The 18,297-nt window shown below is 56.6% G+C and overlaps 4 protein-coding genes across 6 annotated transcripts in view; 2 read left to right on the top strand and 2 right to left on the bottom strand.

Annotated features, from left to right (window-relative positions):
• TAF6L (TATA-box binding protein associated factor 6 like) overlaps positions 1 to 2,674 on the top strand; it is a 14,621-nt gene extending 11,947 nt beyond the window's left edge. For both annotated transcript variants that reach the window (XM_039257676.1, XM_039257677.1), the window contains exons 11-12: positions 1,593 to 1,721; positions 1,849 to 2,674. In XM_039257676.1, coding sequence (XP_039113607.1) covers positions 1,593 to 1,721; positions 1,849 to 2,619 — 900 coding nt within the window. In that variant the 3' untranslated portion in view covers positions 2,620 to 2,674. The remainder of the gene's footprint in view (positions 1 to 1,592; positions 1,722 to 1,848) is intronic.
• A 69-nt stretch (positions 2,675 to 2,743) lies between these two features.
• Positions 2,744 to 4,933, top strand: TMEM179B (transmembrane protein 179B). Its single transcript, XM_039257678.1, has 5 exons — positions 2,744 to 2,860; positions 3,729 to 3,916; positions 4,013 to 4,147; positions 4,297 to 4,375; positions 4,583 to 4,933. The coding sequence occupies exons 1-5, from the start codon at positions 2,765 to 2,767 to the stop codon at positions 4,742 to 4,744; spliced, it is 660 nt and encodes a 219-aa protein (XP_039113609.1). The 5' UTR covers positions 2,744 to 2,764; the 3' UTR covers positions 4,745 to 4,933.
• Positions 4,934 to 5,022: 89 nt separating this feature from the next.
• Positions 5,023 to 6,430, bottom strand: TMEM223 (transmembrane protein 223). Its single transcript, XM_039257679.1, has 2 exons — positions 6,098 to 6,430; positions 5,023 to 5,457 (listed from the first exon to the last, which is right to left on the bottom strand). Exons 1-2 carry the CDS (start codon positions 6,411 to 6,413, stop codon positions 5,165 to 5,167), a joined length of 609 nt encoding a protein of 202 aa, XP_039113610.1. The 5' UTR covers positions 6,414 to 6,430; the 3' UTR covers positions 5,023 to 5,164.
• A 201-nt stretch (positions 6,431 to 6,631) lies between these two features.
• NXF1 (nuclear RNA export factor 1) lies at positions 6,632 to 18,236 on the bottom strand. Of its 2 annotated transcripts, none has more exons than XM_039257693.1 (21): positions 17,799 to 18,236; positions 14,766 to 14,949; positions 14,394 to 14,547; positions 13,744 to 13,827; positions 13,530 to 13,634; positions 13,334 to 13,414; positions 13,154 to 13,223; positions 12,914 to 13,002; positions 12,679 to 12,786; positions 12,436 to 12,545; positions 10,461 to 10,497; positions 10,066 to 10,134; positions 9,931 to 9,986; positions 9,689 to 9,796; positions 9,524 to 9,582; positions 9,298 to 9,413; positions 9,131 to 9,173; positions 8,563 to 8,635; positions 7,858 to 8,040; positions 7,119 to 7,179; positions 6,632 to 6,997 (listed from the first exon to the last, which is right to left on the bottom strand). In XM_039257693.1, the coding sequence occupies exons 2-21, from the start codon at positions 14,798 to 14,800 to the stop codon at positions 6,959 to 6,961; spliced, it is 1,680 nt and encodes a 559-aa protein (XP_039113624.1). In that variant the 5' UTR covers positions 14,801 to 14,949; positions 17,799 to 18,236; the 3' UTR covers positions 6,632 to 6,958. The 2 variants fall into 2 exon arrangements, with proteins under 2 accessions (XP_039113624.1, XP_039113623.1); XM_039257692.1 differs by lacking the exon at positions 17,799 to 18,236 and adding an exon at positions 16,720 to 16,877.
• Positions 18,237 to 18,297: the final 61 nt, after the last annotated feature.

The raw sequence follows: 18,297 nt of genomic DNA, 5'->3' as shown, positions 1-18,297 counted from the left end.
AACCCACGAACCGCGAGATCATGACCTAAGCGAAAGTCGGATGCTTAACCGCCTAAGCCACCCAGGCGCCCCGGGAGTATTTTTTTTTTTTTTTAATATGTATTTTAAGAGAGAGTGACAGAGCCTATGAGCAGGGGCAGGGCAGAATAGAGAAGGGAGGGAGAGAGAGAGAGAGAATCCGAATTCCAAGTAGGTTCAGCACGGAGCCTGATGCGGGGCTCAATCTCACAAACTGGGAGATCATGACCTGAGCCAAAATCAAGAGTAGGGCGCTTAGCAGATTGAGCTACATAGGCACTCCCTTGTTTTGTTTTTAAATATTTTTATTTATTTCTAGGAGAGAGAGAGAGACAGCGTTAACAGGGGAGGGTCAGAGAGAGAGAGGGAGACGCAGACTGTGAAACAGGCTCCAGGCTCTGAGCTGGCAGTAAGCACAGAGCCCGATGCGGGGCTCGAACCCACAAACCGCGAGATCATGACCTAAGCGAAAGTCGGACGCTTAACCGACTAAGCCACCCAGGCGCCCCACCCTTGTTTTGTTTTTATAAGACTGAGATGCTCTTTTTCTTGAATATCTGTACTGTCTTTGTAAATTTTGGCACTGTGTTGTGTGTATATGTGTGTATGGTTAGATACTTTATTTACTACAGCTACAGAATTATTTAAGCTCTTATAGTTGAGTCAGCATTAAGTTCTATTTTTCTCAGAACTTGATCTTGTTAACATTTTCAAATTCTCAGGCTATGGATGCCTAACCAAAGAACCCTTAATGCATCAAAGCCTGTAATGTATATCATGTCCTCTGTGAAGTCTTTCTTTCTTTCTTAAGAATGTATAAGAGTGAGGGTAGTGGGATGGAATGGTCTTTAAAAAATTTTTTTTTAATGTTTATTCATTTTTTTGAGAGAGAGAGAGAATGAGAACGAGCAGGGGAGGGGCAGAGAGAGAGGGAGACATAGAATCCAAAGCAGGCTCCAGGCTTTGAGTCGTCAGCACAGAGCCTGATGTGGGGCTTGAACTCAAGAACTAGTGAGGTCATGATCTGAGATGAAGTCAGCCACTTAACTGACTGAGCCCCCCAGGTGCCCCGAGAGGGAGGGAATGTTAAGCAGGCTCAGTCTCACGACCCTGAGCCAAAATCAAGAGTTGGATGCTTAACTGACTGAGCCATTAGGCGGCCCATCCTCTGTGAAGTCGTAATTGCTTTCCTCAAAATTAATCACAGGATTAAAATTATGTAACCAGAGTCCAGGTCTCTGATCGGTTGTTTGGTTTTGTGCAGGTGTTTGAACGGAGTCCCAGTTTACATTTAAGCAATAGTACTTGCCTACTGACTCAGTGGCCACTACTTTTACCCTCTAGCCCTTGTCCTAGATGTGAGAATAGGGTCACTTCACATTGTCTTTGTACCTGACCTTCATTCCCAGTGCTTAGCCAAGGCTTGGGCATACCGTGGGTTCCTAATGAGTGTTGGCTGAATATGCCAAGCTGAGAGTTTCCTATCAGAGGTAAAAGGACGCTTTCCATGGGAAAGGGTACTTGAGAGGCAATAAGCAACGAAGTGCTCACTGCATTCCCTCTCTCCCTTCCAGGCCGTAGAACGAGTCCTGTACCCACACCTGTCCACTTACTGGACAAACCTGCAGGCTGTGCTAGACGATTATTCCGTATCTAATGCCCAGGTTAAAGCAGACGGGCACAAGGTCTACGGAGCCATTCTGGTGAGTGCCTGCCCCTTCTAGCCGCCCTTGGCGTGAGCTCAGCGGCTCACCTGCCCTAACTTTGGAAAACCCGCTGGGCCCACCTTCCTCCTAGTTCTTGCCTCTCCGAGCCCCTCTGCTCTCACAGGTGGCCGTGGAGCGACTGCTGAAGATGAAGGCCCAGGCGGCAGAGCCCGGCAAGAGGGGCCCGAGCGGCAGGGGGTGCCGGCGCTCGGACGACCTGCCCTGGGACAGCCTTCTCCTGCAGGAGTCTCCGTCCGGGGGCAGCGCCGAGCCAGGCTTCGGGTCTGTCCTCCCTCTGCCGCCGGGAGGCGCGGGGCCCGAGGACCCTTCCCCGTCGGTGACCCTGGCGGACATCTACCGGGAGCTGTACGCCTTCTTCGGTGACAGCTTGGCCATCCGCTTCGGTACGGGTCAGCCCGCGCCCACCACTCCGCGGCCGCCCGGGGACAAGAAGGAGCCGGCGGCCGCCCCGGACTCTGTGCGCAAGATGCCACAGCTGACGGCCAACGCCATGGTCAGCCCGCAGGGCGACGAGAGCCCCCGGGGCGGCGGCCCCGCGGCGCCCTCCGCGCCCTCCGCCTCTGAGAGCAGGCCGCTGCCGCGCGTGCACCGGGCGCGGGGGGCGCCCCGGCAGCAGGGCCCCGGCGCCGGCACCCGCGACGTCTTCCAGAAGAGCCGGTTCGCCCCGCGCGGCGCCCCGCACTTCCGCTTCATTATTGCCGGGCGGCAGGCCGGGAGGCGATGCCGCGGGCGCCTCTTCCAGACCGCCTTCCCCGCGCCGTACGGACCCAGCCCGGCCTCCCGCTACGTGCAGAAGCTGCCCATGATCGGCCGCACCGGGCGCCCAGCCCGCCGCTGGGCGCTCTCGGACTACTCGCTCTACCTGCCGCTCTGAAGCGGCCGCGCACGCGCCTTGCCCCAGCCTTTGTAAATAAAGCCCTCTGCCGGAAGTGACGTCTCCGGGCTCGTGTGTTGCGCCGGACGAGGCGGGGCTTGGGCGGTTGGCTCCCGCAGTGGCGCTTCCTAGTAGCGAGGGCGCAATGGCGCTTCCCTGGTCGCAGCGCCTCGAGCTCTTGCTTTTCACAGCGGCCTTCCTGTGCGGGGCCGTGGCGGCCGCGACGCTGACCCGGACCCAGGTGCGGGGCGGGGCCGGCCTTGGGGTCGGGTAGGCGGGGGCGGGCTGGCCGGTCCCGGCGCGGAGAGAGGGGGCCGTCCTGGTCCCGTCGGCGCTGCGCCCCGGAGGCTGTGCGCCAGGGGAGGCCCCTCGGGCGCCCGTGTGAGGCCGACAGGCCCCGCCCGCCCGCGTCGTGCTTCAGAGCCATACCCTCGCCGAAGCGACGGGTTTTCCGGAGTGTCTTCCAGCACCACACGTAGCCCGGCCTCGTGGCTACGGCTGCCTCACCTTACCCTGGTTCTGAAACAGAAGTCCTTCCGGGCCCTGCCTACACCTTTTAAACCAGGCACTTGTGCTGAGCTACGCCAGGACACAAGGCATAGTGTGGCCGAGGTGACTGAGCTTCCACACGATGGCAGCACAGTGAATGAGTGACAAAAATGAGGAGGTAGAAAACGCCCAAAACAGGCTTTTCTTGCTCCCAGCCAGGCAATCATGTTACTAAACAGGCTCAGTTACCCCATAAATAAGTAGGTACGATCGTGCCTTTGGTTTTTTACAGATTAGGAAACCTCGGAGGTAGCTGAAGGTTACACAAGTTCTGGTTTTACTCTAGGCCTTCTGCAGAGGGGAGACCAGAACTTGTGAGGCATCTCTGAAGCTCACTGTCTTTTATAGCCACCGCCTATTTCCTGATCCTTCTGGCCACCGCAGGTTTGACTTCCCCAGCAGGCCCTCTCCATCAGTCTACCGGCCCAGAAACAGGAACTGACAGCGCATGACTAACTTCCCAGGGTGGCCCTCTCCCAGATGATCCCTCACACCTGCCCTGAGCCTGCACTGAGGCTCTAACCTGAAGTCTAGGTAGACTTAGCAGCTTCTCTTCACAGGGCTCCTTCCATGGCCACTGTCCCCTGTATGGTGTGGCCGCCCTGAATGGCTCCTCCCTGGCCTTATCCCAACCCTCGGCCCCATCCCTCTGCTACTTTGTGGCCGGGGTCTCTGGCCTCCTGGCCCTCTACTGCCTCCTGCTTCTGCTCTTCTGGGTCTACAGCAGCTGCATCGAGGACTCCCACAGGTGACTGTCCTACCCCGAGGGCCAGGGGGCTGAGCTGTGGGGGGCGGTGGGGGAGTCTCATTCCGACCACAAGGCTTGTTCTCTCCCTCCTCACAGAGGCCCTACAGGGCTCCGCATCGCACTGGCCATCTCCGCTATAGCCACCTTCTTGATCTTAGTGTCTGCCTGCATCCTTCGATTTGGCACCCGTTCTCTCTGCACATCCATCGTCTCCCTGAACATTACAATTAGGTAATGGGAGAGGGCGGCAAGCCTGGCTGGGGCTGCCTGCCTTCCCTTTCTGCCCCTCTCAGTCGTTCTCATCTCAGAGGGCACCCGGGCACAGGTGTTGTTTGGGGTATATCCTCCCTCCTCTCACCACCGTCTCTTTGACTTCACAGCTGCTCCAAAGCCCAGAAAGTTCTGTGGACACCCCCTGGAACCGCTCTGAAGTTTTACTCCAACCTACACGATGCTGAAGTGAGGTCCTGGGATATGAAAGACTAGGTGGAAACCCAGGGATCCACAGATTCCTAGAAGCATCTATAGTCGTCAGGGTGCCCACCAGTGAGAGGCTGAGAGGGGCTGAAGGGCTCTTCACCCTGGCAGCGAGTGAACGGCGGCATGTGGGTGGGACTGGATTCCAGATGGCCACACTCCTCACACTCTTGTTCCCGTTTCCCGCAGACCTCTTCCTGGGTGAATCTGGGATTGTGGTGTGCAGTCTTGATGCTTCAGGTGGTGCAGTGGAAGTCCGAAGCCATGCCGCATCGGCCTCTGGAGCGGGGGGACCCCGAATGGAGCTCTGAGACAGATACTCTCTTTGGGCCACGCCTTTCCCATTCCTGAAGAGTAACCCCAAAATCCTTCCTGCAAAGACTCCATGCCCACGTGCCTACAATCCTCTTGTCCCCACATGGCCCCGTTTATACTGGAGCCCGTTTTTCCCTCCAGGAGGGAAACATGACGATGGGCTCCCTCCACCCCTCTTCCTACAGCTGTTTTTGTACCAAAATATTATATTACTCTTTTCCTTCATCTTGGTACTGAGCTCTTGGTGTTGAAAGCACTGTAGGCAGGTGGATCGGAGGATGGGACTGAAAGCCAAACAGACATGGAACCAAATGTCAGGGGTACTGTCAGCTGCCCTTGGGACGACTGCTCTTTTATTGGTTGTTAATGAACCCTGGGCCCCCTTGGAGGACCCCCATCCCCGAGGTTCGGTTTTTATTTGCCTCTGGGAGGGGTGAGCCGTCGGCGGCGGTTTCTTCACAAGCTGCGGTAGGCACCCACAGTGTTGTCAAAGAGTTTCATGTTGGGGAAATGTCCAGCTTTGTCCAGGAGGAAGTAGAAGCGGCGGCCTTTGATCTTCAGAGGCAACATGGCCGGGACTTCACCACGGTGGGCCATGCACGACACGTGGCTCAAAGGAACGGTGAAACGGGCACCCAAGCCAAAGGGGGCGTGAGTGGTGAGGGTCACCTGTTTCCCTCCAGCCCGTAGCATCACCGAACGCACAGAACGCAGGGAGAAGAGGAGACCGGCACCAAGCACCAGGGTACCTGCAGGAGGAACACAGTTTGGGGTGAGGGACTTTTGCCGGAGAGCTAGGCAGGAACCTTGCCAGTCCCCCTGAATTAAAAAATTGTGATGGGGGGCACCTGGGTGGCTCAGTCGGTTAAGCGTCCAACTTCAGCTCAGGTCATGAGCTCATGGTTCGTGGGTTCGAGCCCCGTATCAGGCTCTGTGCTGACAACTAGCTCAGAGCCTGGAGCCTGTTTCAGATTCTGTGTCTCCCTCTCTCTCTGACCCTCCCCTGCTCAAGCTCTCTCTCTCTCTCTCTCTCAGAAATAAAAACATTAAAAATATTTTTTAAAAAAATAATTGTGATGGGAACGTTTTTTGAGCTCCTTTTCTACCTCGGTGTTTTATGTTTTGTCATTCCTTCCCAACAACTTGAATGTCCACCACCATTTTTCAAAGACAACGAGACGGGTCCAGAGCCGTGTCACTGATCGAGCTCGCAGAGTGGCTGACCTCACCCTAGGCCTCGGCTCAGGGCCCGCTCGGTTCCAGTATCGCCTGCCTCGGGAGTAGGTGGGGGGGGGGGGTTCGGGAGTTCCTCACTCTCCTCCTTGGAGCAAGGGGTGTCGTGCCCGGCCACCCCACGTCCTCACGGTGGGAAGCCAGCCCACGCCTTACCAATGGCGCCGCAGCCGAGCGCCAAGCCGCAGCGCCAGAGCGTGGAGCGCAGGTCCGAGCGGCCGCTGTGCGGGAACTCGGCGTCCGGAGGCAGCGCCCAGGCCGGGGGTCTGGCCAAGGCTGCCACGGCCAGGGAGGCCCAGAAGACGCCCTGGCCCGCGCAGAACAGCCCGAGGACGGCGAAGAAGCGGCCCCGTTCGTGCTCGAAGAGCAGCACATCCCGTGGCGGGGCCGCGTCGTGCAAGGACCGGCGCCCGGGCAATGGCCGCAGCGCGAGGAGCAGCCGCAGCAGCCACCGCCGTCCAAGCGCCGCCATGTCCCCGGCAGCGCTGCTTCTGGGGTGGGACTTCCGGCCGGCAGGCCCCGCCTCCCCCACCCCCCCTCCTCCGCCAGCGCTCAGCCGTTCGCAGCCAGGGTCCAGCCCCCGGAGGCGGGAAGGGGAGGACAAGGAGGGTGGGCTGCCTGCCCGGCTCCGCCCCCGCGCCCCCCCTCCCCGGCAGGGGCGGGGCAAAAACAATCTAGCACACCGGGACACCACATACAATATCACTCTTTATCTTAAAAAGTAAGGAGGGTCCTGGGGTTAAGTACACAGAGCACCTAAGTCCTTCGGTAGTTTAGTGTCAGTTCTACAAAGTAAGCTTTGGCTTCCTGGCACCAGTGAGGCTCAATCTTCCAGACGTCTTCCAGAAGTCTCCCAGAAGGCAGGTGAGGAGAGGGATCGGCAGCCCTTCCTCTTGGGTCACAGTCACAGGGTGGCCTCGGTCAGGGCCAGAGAGGAGGAAACGACAGCCATGACAAGGAGACATCCATATCCAAGGGCTATTTTACAGGCGGCTTCTTCTGGGGCACGACTAGGGATCACTTCATGAACGCCACTTCTGGGATCTCGCCCTTGGCCTTAGGGAAAAAGAGAAGGTCAGCAGAGCCAGCCCCTTCACCCACCCCCTGCTTGCTTGATCCTCTTGAAGGCCCCGAGATTTTTGCTGGCCTTTTTGCCACTGAATTCCCCCAAACTTACCTTCAGGTGAGTAAAGGCCTGGGCGGATCGGGTGTAGTCCCAGTTGTTGTCCTGGAGACACCTGCGGCGGGGGAAGAACAGGTACCTTCGGTAGAACCAAAATGCTCTCACCCTGCTCACTGGTGCCACTTCCAAACCCACTGTACAGAAACACTTGCCAGTCTGTGCCAACAATTATATACATTCTTGCACCATGTATACAAATGAGAAACTTGTAACAATCCAAATGTCTATCAATGGCCTACTGGATACAAAGGATTACTAAGTAGCTGTCAAGAGGACTAAGGGCATTTATATAGCAATGGGGAGTGCACCCCGCGGTGGCTCAGTGGTTACACTTCTGACTTCAGCTCAGGTCATGATCTCAAGGTGTGTCTGAGGCTTCTATCCGGTCAGGGCCTGGAGCCTGCTTCAGATTCTGTGTCTCCTCTCTGTCCCTCCCCTGCTCGTGCTCCATCTCTTTTGCTCTCTCAAAAATAAACATTAAAAATCCATATAAAAAATATATGTAGTGATAGAGAAAGATTCAAGGGATAAGCAAAAAAGGTAAGTTGCAAAACGGTAAATATAAAGACACTTCATTTGGGCTTTAAATTCTGTGATGCTGATTTATGCACAGGCCAAATTTTTTTATGGACCACATTGATAAGTTCTGATTTTTAAAATTTTACGAGCACTCCTTATTCTCTACCCTCCCTACCTCCGTTTACCCCCACTACCACACGTGTGCAGCACTCACTTCTGGGACCACTCGAGGTTCATGCCAGACTGGGTGGAGAACGCCTGCAGCATCTCCTGCTGCTCTGGGGAGAGGGTGGGCACTGGGCTGGAGGAAGGGGTGGGTGCAGGCATGGCGAAGGCTCTCTGAATCTCATCAGGGCTGGCATTCCGCACAAACAGCTCGTCATTTACGATGCACAGCCTGCGGGACAAAAAGCACTTTAGGCAGCTGGACAAGCAGACCACCTCATCTTCCCAACTTTACTGTACTCGTACTTGACACTCTTACACCCGACAGTCTTTCAATATCCACAAAGTACCCCTCCCCACTCTTGGTCATTACATTTTGTCATTCACGCCCCTTCCCGTACAACCCATGTATGGGGTTCTCTACCAAACACACTCGAATTACACATTCTCCCTCAACTCAGGACGGGGTTCTCATCCCCATTTATCTTCACAACAGGCCAAGGAAGTAAACACAGTAGTTTCCAGACGAGGAAACTTGCCCTTAGCTAGAAGCTGCGAGGCCAGGATGTAAAATCTGTGCGGCTCTGGAGCCGAGCTCACCACCACTGTGAGAGCCTCCTCCTGATTCCCCGCCGGCCTTTCTCAAAGTCTGAAAACAGCCTGAGGACTCGCTCCCCCATCCTCACGTCCCCCAATTCCCATATGCTGGCCGTGGCCTGGGACTGGGACCCCACGGGGTAAGCCAGATATTTACCCTGAATTGCTGGCAGGAACAGCGACAAATGTCCTGGTGAAGGCTCGCAAAGAATCCCGAGATTTTCCATCCACTGTAATGTTAACAACAGCAATGACCCCTTAGAATCAGCCATGCTTTGTGTTTACAGAAAGCCTCTCCGATCATGGTCTGTCTTGATAGAAACCGACCTGAAGTAGACCAGACGGATGACTGCGTGCGTATGGGGGAGCAGAGGTGAAGAGTGTCAGGCCAGGGAGGACGATAATCACCCATCAGCCCCCCTCCCCCCCAGAGTGCTGGTGGGCCGGGTCCTGCTTCAAGCACTTCATTTACTTCCCACAGCACCGCTAGGAGATGGCTGTTACTAACCCCTTTTCACAAATAAAGAATCTGGCTTGTCCCATATCCCGGACAGGAAGACAGGTGGAGAGGGTAGGTAGGCCTCATGAAGACGGCTTGGGAGCAGAAGGGGAGGAGGTCAGGGAAGGAGAGGGAAGGTAGCTGAGAGGCCGAGAGTGCAGGGAAAAGAAAATCTAGCTGCAGGAGGGCCCACTCTGCAAACTCCAGCCCCCACAGCGAGTCTCACCTTCCTTGAAGACCCCATTGACGGAAAAACACAGCAACGTGGTCTAAAAGAGAAGAAGTGTCAGTGACCATGTGGGCCCCCAGCCGGAGCCTGAGTTCCCCGGGCCTCGTAACTGCCCCTTCCTCCCCTAAGTCCCAGATTCCACCAGGGAAGAAACGGGTACTTACCGTCTGGGCGCTTATGTCGACCACGAAGGAGTTGACGTCATGCTGAGTTTTGGGCAACTCATTGAGGAAGGCAACGACGTTGAGACGCGTGTGCTTCAGCAGGCGGAACCGCAGGGCTGTGGGGAGCGGAGAACCCGAGGTCAGGGGCTGCCACACACTCCTGAGCACCATGACCGATTCCTTCCCACCCCCTTTCCCAGGCCTTTAGCTCGCGTCACACGCTTACTGGGGTCTTTGAGCTTCTTCACATTCCTGCTGTCCTTGAAGTACTCGGCCAGGTTGCTTCTAGGGGGATAAGCGGAAAAGGAGGCGGTGGGTCAGAGTAGACGCGTGCCGGCAGGCGCTAGCCCGCATGTGCCGGGAAATGCCGGTCCCGGGCAGGGCCACTCACCGGGCAGGGTTCTGGGGGGTGAAAGGAATGCTGAGGGAGCAGCAGGCCCCGTCATGGTAGGCGTCCAGGAGCCGCTGCCGGTCTCCAGAGTCGTACACCGCGTAGTACCTGCGGGAAACACACGAGGGGAATCTGAGCTCCGCGCTCGAGACCCGCAAAGGGCCGCGGCAGCGGCGGCGAGTGAGCGGGCGCGGGGGCTGGGCCGCCTCTCCCCAGCCTCGGGGGCCTCGGGCAGTACTCACTGCTGCAGGAAGTGCAGGACCAGGTTCTTCAGCGTCTCCGTTCCGAAATAGCTTCCCTGGGAACAAACAGGCATCAGGACCCCGTAACTGGGACTCTCCTCCCCGTAGGAGTTCTAACTCTGCCCCCCTTCTTACCTTGCAGGGTGGCAACGTCGTGGGGGCTTCAACATCAAAGGCAATCGGGGGGGGTAACTCATGGCCATCCTGCAGGAAGGAAGTGGAAGGTGACAGCATAACCAGAGGGAAACAAGGCTGATGGGTAATTAGATGGGAGAACTAAGAGGGAGGGAGGGGTCAGAGGCCAGAGACCCGGAAAGGGTCCCAGTAACTGTGATGGTGCGACATTTGTCTATAGGCATTTCTCTGGGGAGAAAGATTATAGCCTTTGCCAGATCCTCCACGGGCTCTGTGTCTCCAAATTAATGGTGCCACACACACACACACACACACACACACACAATTAAGCAAGACCTTCTGGGTGGGAGAGGCCATGGTCACGAGAAAAAGAACGGAAAAAGCTGTGGACTTACCAGACGTAATAATTTGGGAAATCGTTCGCGAATGGCGCTGTCAAAAACGGGACAGAAGTGAGTGATGCTTCAGAGCTACCGTGCCTCCTGAGCTGCTCTAGGAGCACATATACCGGGGACAGTCCCTCCCGTCCTCACTCCCCGCCAGCCTCTGAGCTCCTGGGAGAGAGGCCCCACTCCCCACCTCACCCGGGGCACCCAGAAACAACTGCCGTGAAGGCCGACCCTCTTCTTTCTGCCTGATCCGAGCGCCACGAGAGCAGCGCTCCCAGCCCGGGCTTTAAGCCAGGACGTCCTTCCCCGCCCTGCCCCCCTTACCTTCCACCTACTCACCTGTGCAGCCCCGGGAGGAGGGAATGGGGTGGGAGCCCAGGGGCTCCGCTGCCTCAACAGGTATCCATCAGTTCTGCCCCGTCTGGCCGTGGCCAAGACCAGAACACACCACAGGGATGGCACAGGATGTTGGGGCAGGGAGATGAGCAAGGCGGGGTTTCGGAAGAGGGGAGGCGAAGAAAGAGGAGAGGAAAGGAAGAAAAAGGAGAAGAAAGGAAAAGAGAAACAAGGAAAGGAAAGGAAAGGAAAGGAAAGGAAAGGAAAGGAAAGGAAAGGAAAGGAAAGGAAAGGAAAGGAAAGGAAAGAGGAATGAAAAAAGAAAAGAAAAGAAAAAAAAAGAGAGAGAAGGCAGGATGGGGCCAGGGCAAGAGAGAGATGGGGGAGACGGAGAGGAGCAGAGAGAGAGAGAAAAGAAAGAGAAAGCAAAGAAAAGGCAAAAGAACTTTCAGGCAAGGAGGCATTTAGAAGAACGAGGAAGGAAACAGGGAAGAAGACACCCAACACGGCCTTTTCCTTCAACTGCCCCTTTCCCTGTGGTCCAAGGTAGAAACAGAAAACAAATCCTTGCTGCAGTGAGACGGCGGTTGCTGTTGGCCAGGTCTCTGTCGGCTACCTGGGTCCCGATCTGAGCTGGGCGTGGGAAGTGAAGCAGCCATGGGGGCGGGAGACCTCCCTCAGAAGGGGTGAGGGTTCAGGCCCCTGCAGAGTTGGGGGGGTGAGGGTCTGTGCCCCACCTCTGTTGGCCCCCAAGTTCTCTCCTGATGGCCCCTCTGCGACTGTGCCTGTCTTAGGTTGTTCCTTCCCTGAGGAATCTTACCCGTCTCTGGCTAACCAGCCATCCTCCGGGGCCAAGCAGGGTGACGTGAGGTGTGTGAGTGAGGGCGGGGCGGCGCCCCTGAGAGGGTCACTTCTCTGTCTCCTTGGTAGCCATTGCCCCCGTGGCCTCCACGCCCAGCACCTGCCTTGGGACACCCTCGCCTGCTGGCGGGGCCCCGGCTCTGATCACACGGTTTGGGGAACCCAGGTATCTTCTCCAGGGAGGGCCCAGCTCACAGCTCCGGGCAGGACAGACAGACTGCATGGCACCAGCTCCAAGGAGGCCTCCACCTCAGCACGGGTGGGGAAGCCCAGGCAACAGCCCTGGGCACGTGGATCGGGAGAGTCCCTCTTGGCAAAATGCCAAGAGGGGCCGTCGCAAGACAAAGAAGGGAAGGCCCATCGACAGGAAGTCCCGGGAGGGAGGGCTTTCTCAGCCCAGGGATACTGGGCTCATGGCCCATCATGGCAGCTCCACATACGGGGGGGCGTATGCAAGCCACTCCCTGGTCGTGGTAGAAAATGGGAGATGCCCTTCCTGGAACAGTAGGGTAGGGAGATTCTAGAAAAGGCAGTGTTCAGGAAGGAAGAGGCAAGACCACAGGACAGCAGACAGGCAGTCAGGTGAGAAGGAAGGAGAGGAGACCTCGGGGCCAAGCTGGGACACACGGACAGACGAAGGGAGGAGCACGTGATCCTCCCAAAGGACAGGCGGCTCCAGCTCAGGGCTGCACAGCTCCTGCAGACGGGCGCTGGTCAGGGTGCATTAGCTCAGCCTCCCAGGGGGTGAAGGTCCCCAGGAGGGGAGGCAGAGGGCACAACTGACCTGATGTAGGTGGACTGGTCTCGGAAGGTGTCGCACAGTGGGTTTCCGTCGAGCCACAGCTCTTCCAGCTTCAGCCCTTTTACCTTGTCCAGCTCCCTCTCGGACTTCAACTGCAGAGACGAGGCGCGGAAAGCGGGCGGGAAGCCCCGGGTGAGGAGAGGCGGCGAGAGCCCCAGCTCCAAAACGCCCTCCCGGAGCGCCCCCTGCTTCCCCCCGGCCCACACCCGGGCTCTCCTGTCTCACCTCGTTTCCAGAGAGGTTCAGGATCTTCAGGTTGGGCGCTTTCTGCACAAGGCTGGACATGTCATCCAGCCTGTATAACCTGTTGTTGCTCAAGTTCAAGGACAACAGCTGTGGGCAGAGGAACGTTTAGAGGAAGCGCCACCAACAGAGGGTTCAGAGACGCATCCGTCTCCCAGCCCCATCCCACCTATCCCACCCCGCCTCCCCCCATCACAAGACGGGACCCGGGCCTCACCTCGGGGATGTTCTCCTCAATGATCCGCAGGGTGGCCGCCATACAGCTCCTGCGGTTCAGGACAACATCAATGTTCTGTGCCACTAAGTCTTCAGGAAACAGAAAAAAAGAAAGGCGAGGCTGAGAGGTCTTTCCCGGGTCAGAGTTAGTACTAAACCAATCTCAGACCGTGCCTGCCTGGCAGATTCCCTCCTCCTCCGTGCCCACCCCTCTGAGAGGAGGGACAGCTGTCAGCCATACCTGGGTCTGAGCGGAGGCCCTTCAGGTCAAGTGTTTGCTGGGAGCCGTCATATCGTTTGCTCATGATCAGCTATGGGGGAAGGAGAACGGGCCGGTGGTCACTGGGGCTGTGTGTGGGGGCAGGGAGGGCGCGTGGGAACTGGGAGGACTGGAGGGAAACAGGACGCGAGCCTGCCTCACCTTTAGCTGCTCTACTTGTTCCGGCTTCAGTTCATTCTGTACAGAATGGGGCGGGACGGAAGAGTTGATGATGATTGAGATCTGCAGGGAAGACACAGATGGCTGGGTGAATTCCAGGGAAGCCAGGGAAGCCAGGGAAGCCGAAGCCTCAGGGCCAAGCCCCACCCCCAGCCACGCCAGGCGCCTTTACACACACCCTTCGGTTTTCCTGATCCAAAATCTTATAGTTGACAGCCTTCAACGCAGAGGCGGTACTGGCATCCTCAACAAAAAACTGCGCCCGTGTGTTTTCATAGTGAAACTGCACAGAGAGGAAAACAAGAGCATGAGACTCGGGAGCCCAGGGTCCCCGGTCCAGCTGGCCCCTCGCCTTCCTTGATGCCCAGCCAGCCGCGCGGGCCTTATCTCACCTCAATGGGGGTGAAAGGGACACTGCACTTGCTCTGAATCACACTCAGGAGCCATGACTTGTCGTATTTTCTGCCATAAGGAATCTAGACGAGAGAAAGAGAAGGGAACAAGCTGGAATGAAGGCTGACCAGCAGCCCCAGTCCACTCCTTTCGCACCCTCCACCGTCTTTCACAAGGTTTTCTAAAGAAAGGGCCAGTTAAAGGGTTTTGTTGTTTTTAACTCAAGCCAGATGTGGATTCCTTGCCCTCCTTTCTGTCCATTTAAACTCAGTATTTCTCGGGACGCATGGGTGGCTGAGTCGAATAAGCGTCCGGCTCTTGATTTCGGTTAAGGTCACGGTTTCACTTAAGGGAACTTAAGGGACCCCAAGCCCCACACTCGGCTTGAGCCAAACGGAGACATTCAGCGGAATTATTCCATCTCCCTTTATTCGTGTTTCCCTTTAGATGGTGTCCTCCCCCCCCACCCCCCATGCTGCTTTCTTAACCTGCACCTTAGGTGTTCTAGGAGAAAGGATGGCCACCCGATTGTGGGACTGTGGAGAATACAGAGGAAGAGATGGATTTTGACGTGTGACAAGTAAAGACCTTCACTCGGCGCTCGGCTCCCTGTCTCCCCTGCACCAGCCACTTCCCCAGGCACACTCACTGTAATCTTAAACCAGTTCTTCGAGGTCCCGTCCTGGCTGGTGCCAGCCCCTCCTCTCTCTGGAAGAGTTCTGTCTCTCCGCACGGTAACATGAATGCGGTCTCGATCATGCCAACTGTCACCTCGACGGTTGGGTCGGGCAGCATAGGGGTTGCTATGGGGAAGCAGAGAACAAAATGCCCACAAACGCTAGGAATATCTTTTCCGAGGCCTGCCCAACTGTTGTCAGGATTACAGCTAAGAGTGTTCAACCATTCAGCTGGCCCCTGCCTCTCTCACTTTTCCAGGTGGAAAGAGAAATGGCGTGGGTGGGGAGCGAGCTATGTCAACAAATGGGCTGCTAAATTCAAACCAGATCAACTTGTCACTTACTATCGTACTCGGGGAACCTCCTGGGCATCACTCATTGCCACGTCTCTGTCGTCGTCCTCCAGGCGGGAAGACCGAATGGCAGAGCCTCCTCTTCCAGACCTACGGTTCCCCTCACCGTACTTCCACCGGAAGGGACCCCGGCCTTTCTTTCTTCTTTGAGGGAAACTAACACGGTCATCGTGCTCTGGGGTTAAAAGCAGAACACCAATTAGAAAGCACATCTCTGGTCCAGCTACCCTGTTGGGGCAATCACAGTATCCAGCCCCCTGTGCCATAGGATGAGATACACAGCAACTATGGGAGACACTTCCATGCAAACTTCTGTCTGTTGAGAGAGAGAGAGAGAGAGAACCCTCTCTGTGGCGAGGCGGCATGAGAGTAAGATAGTGTAGGGCTTTAGGAAAAGGAATCAGAAACTGGAACTTACAGAGAGAAGCGCAATGTGGAAGTGTGAGCAGAATGTGGACCCAAAACAGAACTAGACACAACTCAGACCCCCTGGGAAGTTCCTGTGCTGGTTCGAAACTTGCTTTCCTAGCCTCCCAAATCTACTTAACCCCTCTCGAAACCTGGGTAGTGACCTCTCCTACATCTTCCCAAATCAACCAATTACAATAATTACTTTAGTTTTCAGTAAGCAATACTTCTTGCGCATATACGGTACAAATGGCATACAGTTACAAAGGTGGTCAATTTAAAGGCTTTTTAAAAATTCTTACTGTCAAACTGCCACTAGGAAGTTTTGGGAGTGAACTCTTCATTTCTTTGGCCAGAAATTCCTTAAAAAATTTATTTTTAGTGTGTGTTTCTTTTTGAGAGAGAGAGAGAGGGAAAGGGACAGCACCAGCTGGGAAGCATCAGAGGGAGAGGGAGACACAGACTCCGAAGCAGGCTCCAGGATCTGAGCTGTCAGCACAGAGCCCGACGCGGGGCTCAAACTCACAAACTGTGAGATCATGACCTGAGCTGAAGTCAGAGGCTTAACCAACTCAGCCACCCAGGCGCCTCCAGAAATGCCTTTTAACTCAGTAGACAGCTCCTAAGACTCAGGTTCTAATGACAACTAGGGAACTTAACCAAGGGACCCTGACTGCTCTCTGGTAACATGACCCTCTGAATCCTGGTGTGCAGGAATGGTTTCTTGGAAAAAAAGATGCATGATTCCCAAAAAGGTCTGCTCCTTACCTAGTACTCTGCAAACAAGGAACCCTCAGAAATGACCCTGGGGGCGGGGTGGGGGGAATAACAAATAGAAGGCACACCTAACATTCACCGAGAACTTTCTCCAGTGTCAGGCACTATGCTGCAGGCACCTGATATGAATGATCTATCTCATTTTAACACATACACGGACACACTAAGAAAGTAAATACTGTTACTACCTCCTTACAGGGACAAAAGTGAGGCCTGGGGGTGGACTTCACTCAAGCTTGGTGAAGACACCCCAGGAGTTAAACGTCAGTCGTCATGTGCTCCTAACCACTCTTCTGGCCTAAAACCTGAACTAGCACAGGGAACTGGTGTAGAGGTCTAAAATGTTAAGCCAAAGTCAAGGCCGCATGGGAGGCGGGGCAAGACAGACTGGACAAGGTGGAAAACAGGACACATGCAGCCGATGAACCGGGCACTGACTCACATTAAAGGAAGAGTGTGGCCGCCAAACTGAACTGACAAGCATCAACCACCTACAAAGTTCAAAGGGATCTCGCCACCCCGCCGCCAAGCCACCCGCTCCGAGCCGAAGCTCCTCGCAACGCCAGGATTCCCGAGTCAACGCCTCGGGCGCTCACCCTCGAGTGCTGCCGGGCCCGCGAGAGGCCTCGCCCCCGGCCCGCGCCGCCCCCTGCGGACACCCAGCCCCTCGCGGCCTCCCGCCCCGGGGCTGCGGCCTAGGCCGGCGCCGCCCACCGGGCCCCAGATCGTCTCGCTCCCCGCCCTGAGAGCCAGGACTGACCGTTGTAGGACTTCCCCTCGTCCGCCATGGCACAGCGAGAAGCAGGGCAAGTCCAGGCGCGGGCCGCGACGCAGCCAAACGTCCGAACGCCCAAGCGCCCCGGCCTAATCGCTCCTACGCCCGGCGCCACCGCATTTATCCTGCGAACTACGTCGCGCGCCGCCGACGTCCCGGGGTGATGGGCGGTGCGGCCGGAGGAGCGCGGCCCGCTGCGCGTGCGCACTTGGCTGGCAGCCGGGTCGGGGGCGGAGCTCGCTCCTGCCCGCCCCGCCAGAGACCTGGGCGCCTGCTGCCCGCGCAGGGCTGGGGCGGGGCCACTCGGCCCGGCGTGTGCTTTCATTGGGGCCGCAGCTAGGCCGGCACCTCTGGGGCTAGCGCTGGGGCAGATAGCACACTGCTGCAGCCCCAGGACTCTGAGAACAAGAAGAAAGGGGGTCGCACGAAGGGCTTCCGAGGAACGGGGGGGACCTGGGCCTCGGAGCGAGAGTGATCGTTCATAGACCTCGGTAGTTAAGTCTCCGCCAAACCCTTTGCCAGCTGCGGATATATATCACGCTTAACTCATCTATAAAATGGATTACCAGGCAGTAGAAAACTAGCACGTAAACCCCGAGAGAGGAGAGTCCTTAACAAATTCGTGTGTTTGTCCCTATAACTCCTGCCTGGCATATACCAAGAACGCAAACATTTGTGAAATAAATGAACTTCCGATCTCTGCATCCTCCCAAGAGTTGCCAAGTCAAAAGGAGAGACTCCGTTGCACTTCCGACTTTGGCAACAATTGTCTTCACAACCTCCTCACGCACCACGGAGGCGCTGGGCCAGACCTACATCCTGCGTCAACTGGGCAGTAAGGATTGGCAGTAAGTAAGCGAGACCACCCGCTGAACAGAGGCCAAGGAGAGAGGACATAGTAAAATGGGCTAGAAAAGCCTCCGGTTCTCCCAGACGACTCCTCCCCACCCTCCCAAAGTTCTAGGGCCAGCTTTGGTGTATGGTTATTGTTCCTCCTATCGCCTGAGCTTCTTTTGGGGTGTGTGAGGTTGGGGGGGGGCGGGGCGAGGCGGAACTCCAGTAACCTCAGCATCACGTGGTTGTGGGTCCTGGCCTAGAAGCGTATGAACTCCCCCGGAGAGAGGGTATTCAGGCAGGCCTTCGTCCTCCCGTGACTGGCTTGGATTTGATGAGGGGCCTGGAGGGGACCAAGAGCCTCAGCTGGAGCAGGGAACAAGGTCTTCGCCTTCCACTCCTGGCTTCAGGCAGAGCTCCTGTGTCATCCAGCTCAAGGAAAAAGTGAGGCCAGCTGGTCAGAGGATGCGGCTAAAACAGGTACAAATACTGCTAGAGATGGTCCTGGAAGTTGCCACCAATCAAGGAGCCACTCTGGGGTCCCAATTCCCCCTCTGAAGGTAAATTTCCATGCTAATGAAATGCCACAATTGTCTCCACCACCACCACCCCCGCCCACCTGGAGGCGGTTGTGTGCATGGGGCCCAGAGCCTGGCCCTTCAAGCCATCAGCCTGGCCCTTCGGTCCCGGTACTGGGCAGTATGCTCACTTGGTTGGCTGCATAGGCCC

Source organism: Hyaena hyaena, unplaced genomic scaffold, assembly GCF_003009895.1.
Source record: "Hyaena hyaena isolate Hyena2069 unplaced genomic scaffold, ASM300989v1 scaffold_632, whole genome shotgun sequence".
NCBI lineage: Eukaryota > Metazoa > Chordata > Mammalia > Carnivora > Hyaenidae > Hyaena > Hyaena hyaena.
This window is presented reverse-complemented; position numbering and strand designations above follow the sequence as displayed.

Coding starts and splice junctions, on each gene's coding strand:
- TMEM223 (XM_039257679.1), bottom strand. CDS start 6,413: ATGGCGGCGCTTGGACGGCGGTGGCTGCTGCGGCTGCTCCTCGCGCTG. Junction 5,458..6,097: donor GCTCGGCTGCGGCGCCATTG/GTAAGGCGTGGG, acceptor TTCCTCCTGCAG/GTACCCTGGTGCTTGGTGCC.
- NXF1 (XM_039257692.1), bottom strand. CDS start 16,747: ATGGCGGACGAGGGGAAGTCCTACAACG. Junction 13,635..13,743: donor TCCCTTTCACCCCCATTGAG/GTGAGATAAGGC, acceptor CTCTCTGTGCAG/TTTCACTATGAAAACACACG. Junction 7,180..7,857: donor AACCTCGAGTGGTCCCAGAA/GTGAGTGCTGCA, acceptor CCCCCGCCGCAG/GTGTCTCCAGGACAACAACT.
- TMEM179B (XM_039257678.1), top strand. CDS start 2,765: ATGGCGCTTCCCTGGTCGCAGCGCCTCGAGCTCTTGCTTTTCACAGCG. Junction 3,917..4,012: donor TGCATCGAGGACTCCCACAG/GTGACTGTCCTA, acceptor CCCTCCTCACAG/AGGCCCTACAGGGCTCCGCA. Junction 4,376..4,582: donor CCAACCTACACGATGCTGAA/GTGAGGTCCTGG, acceptor CGTTTCCCGCAG/ACCTCTTCCTGGGTGAATCT.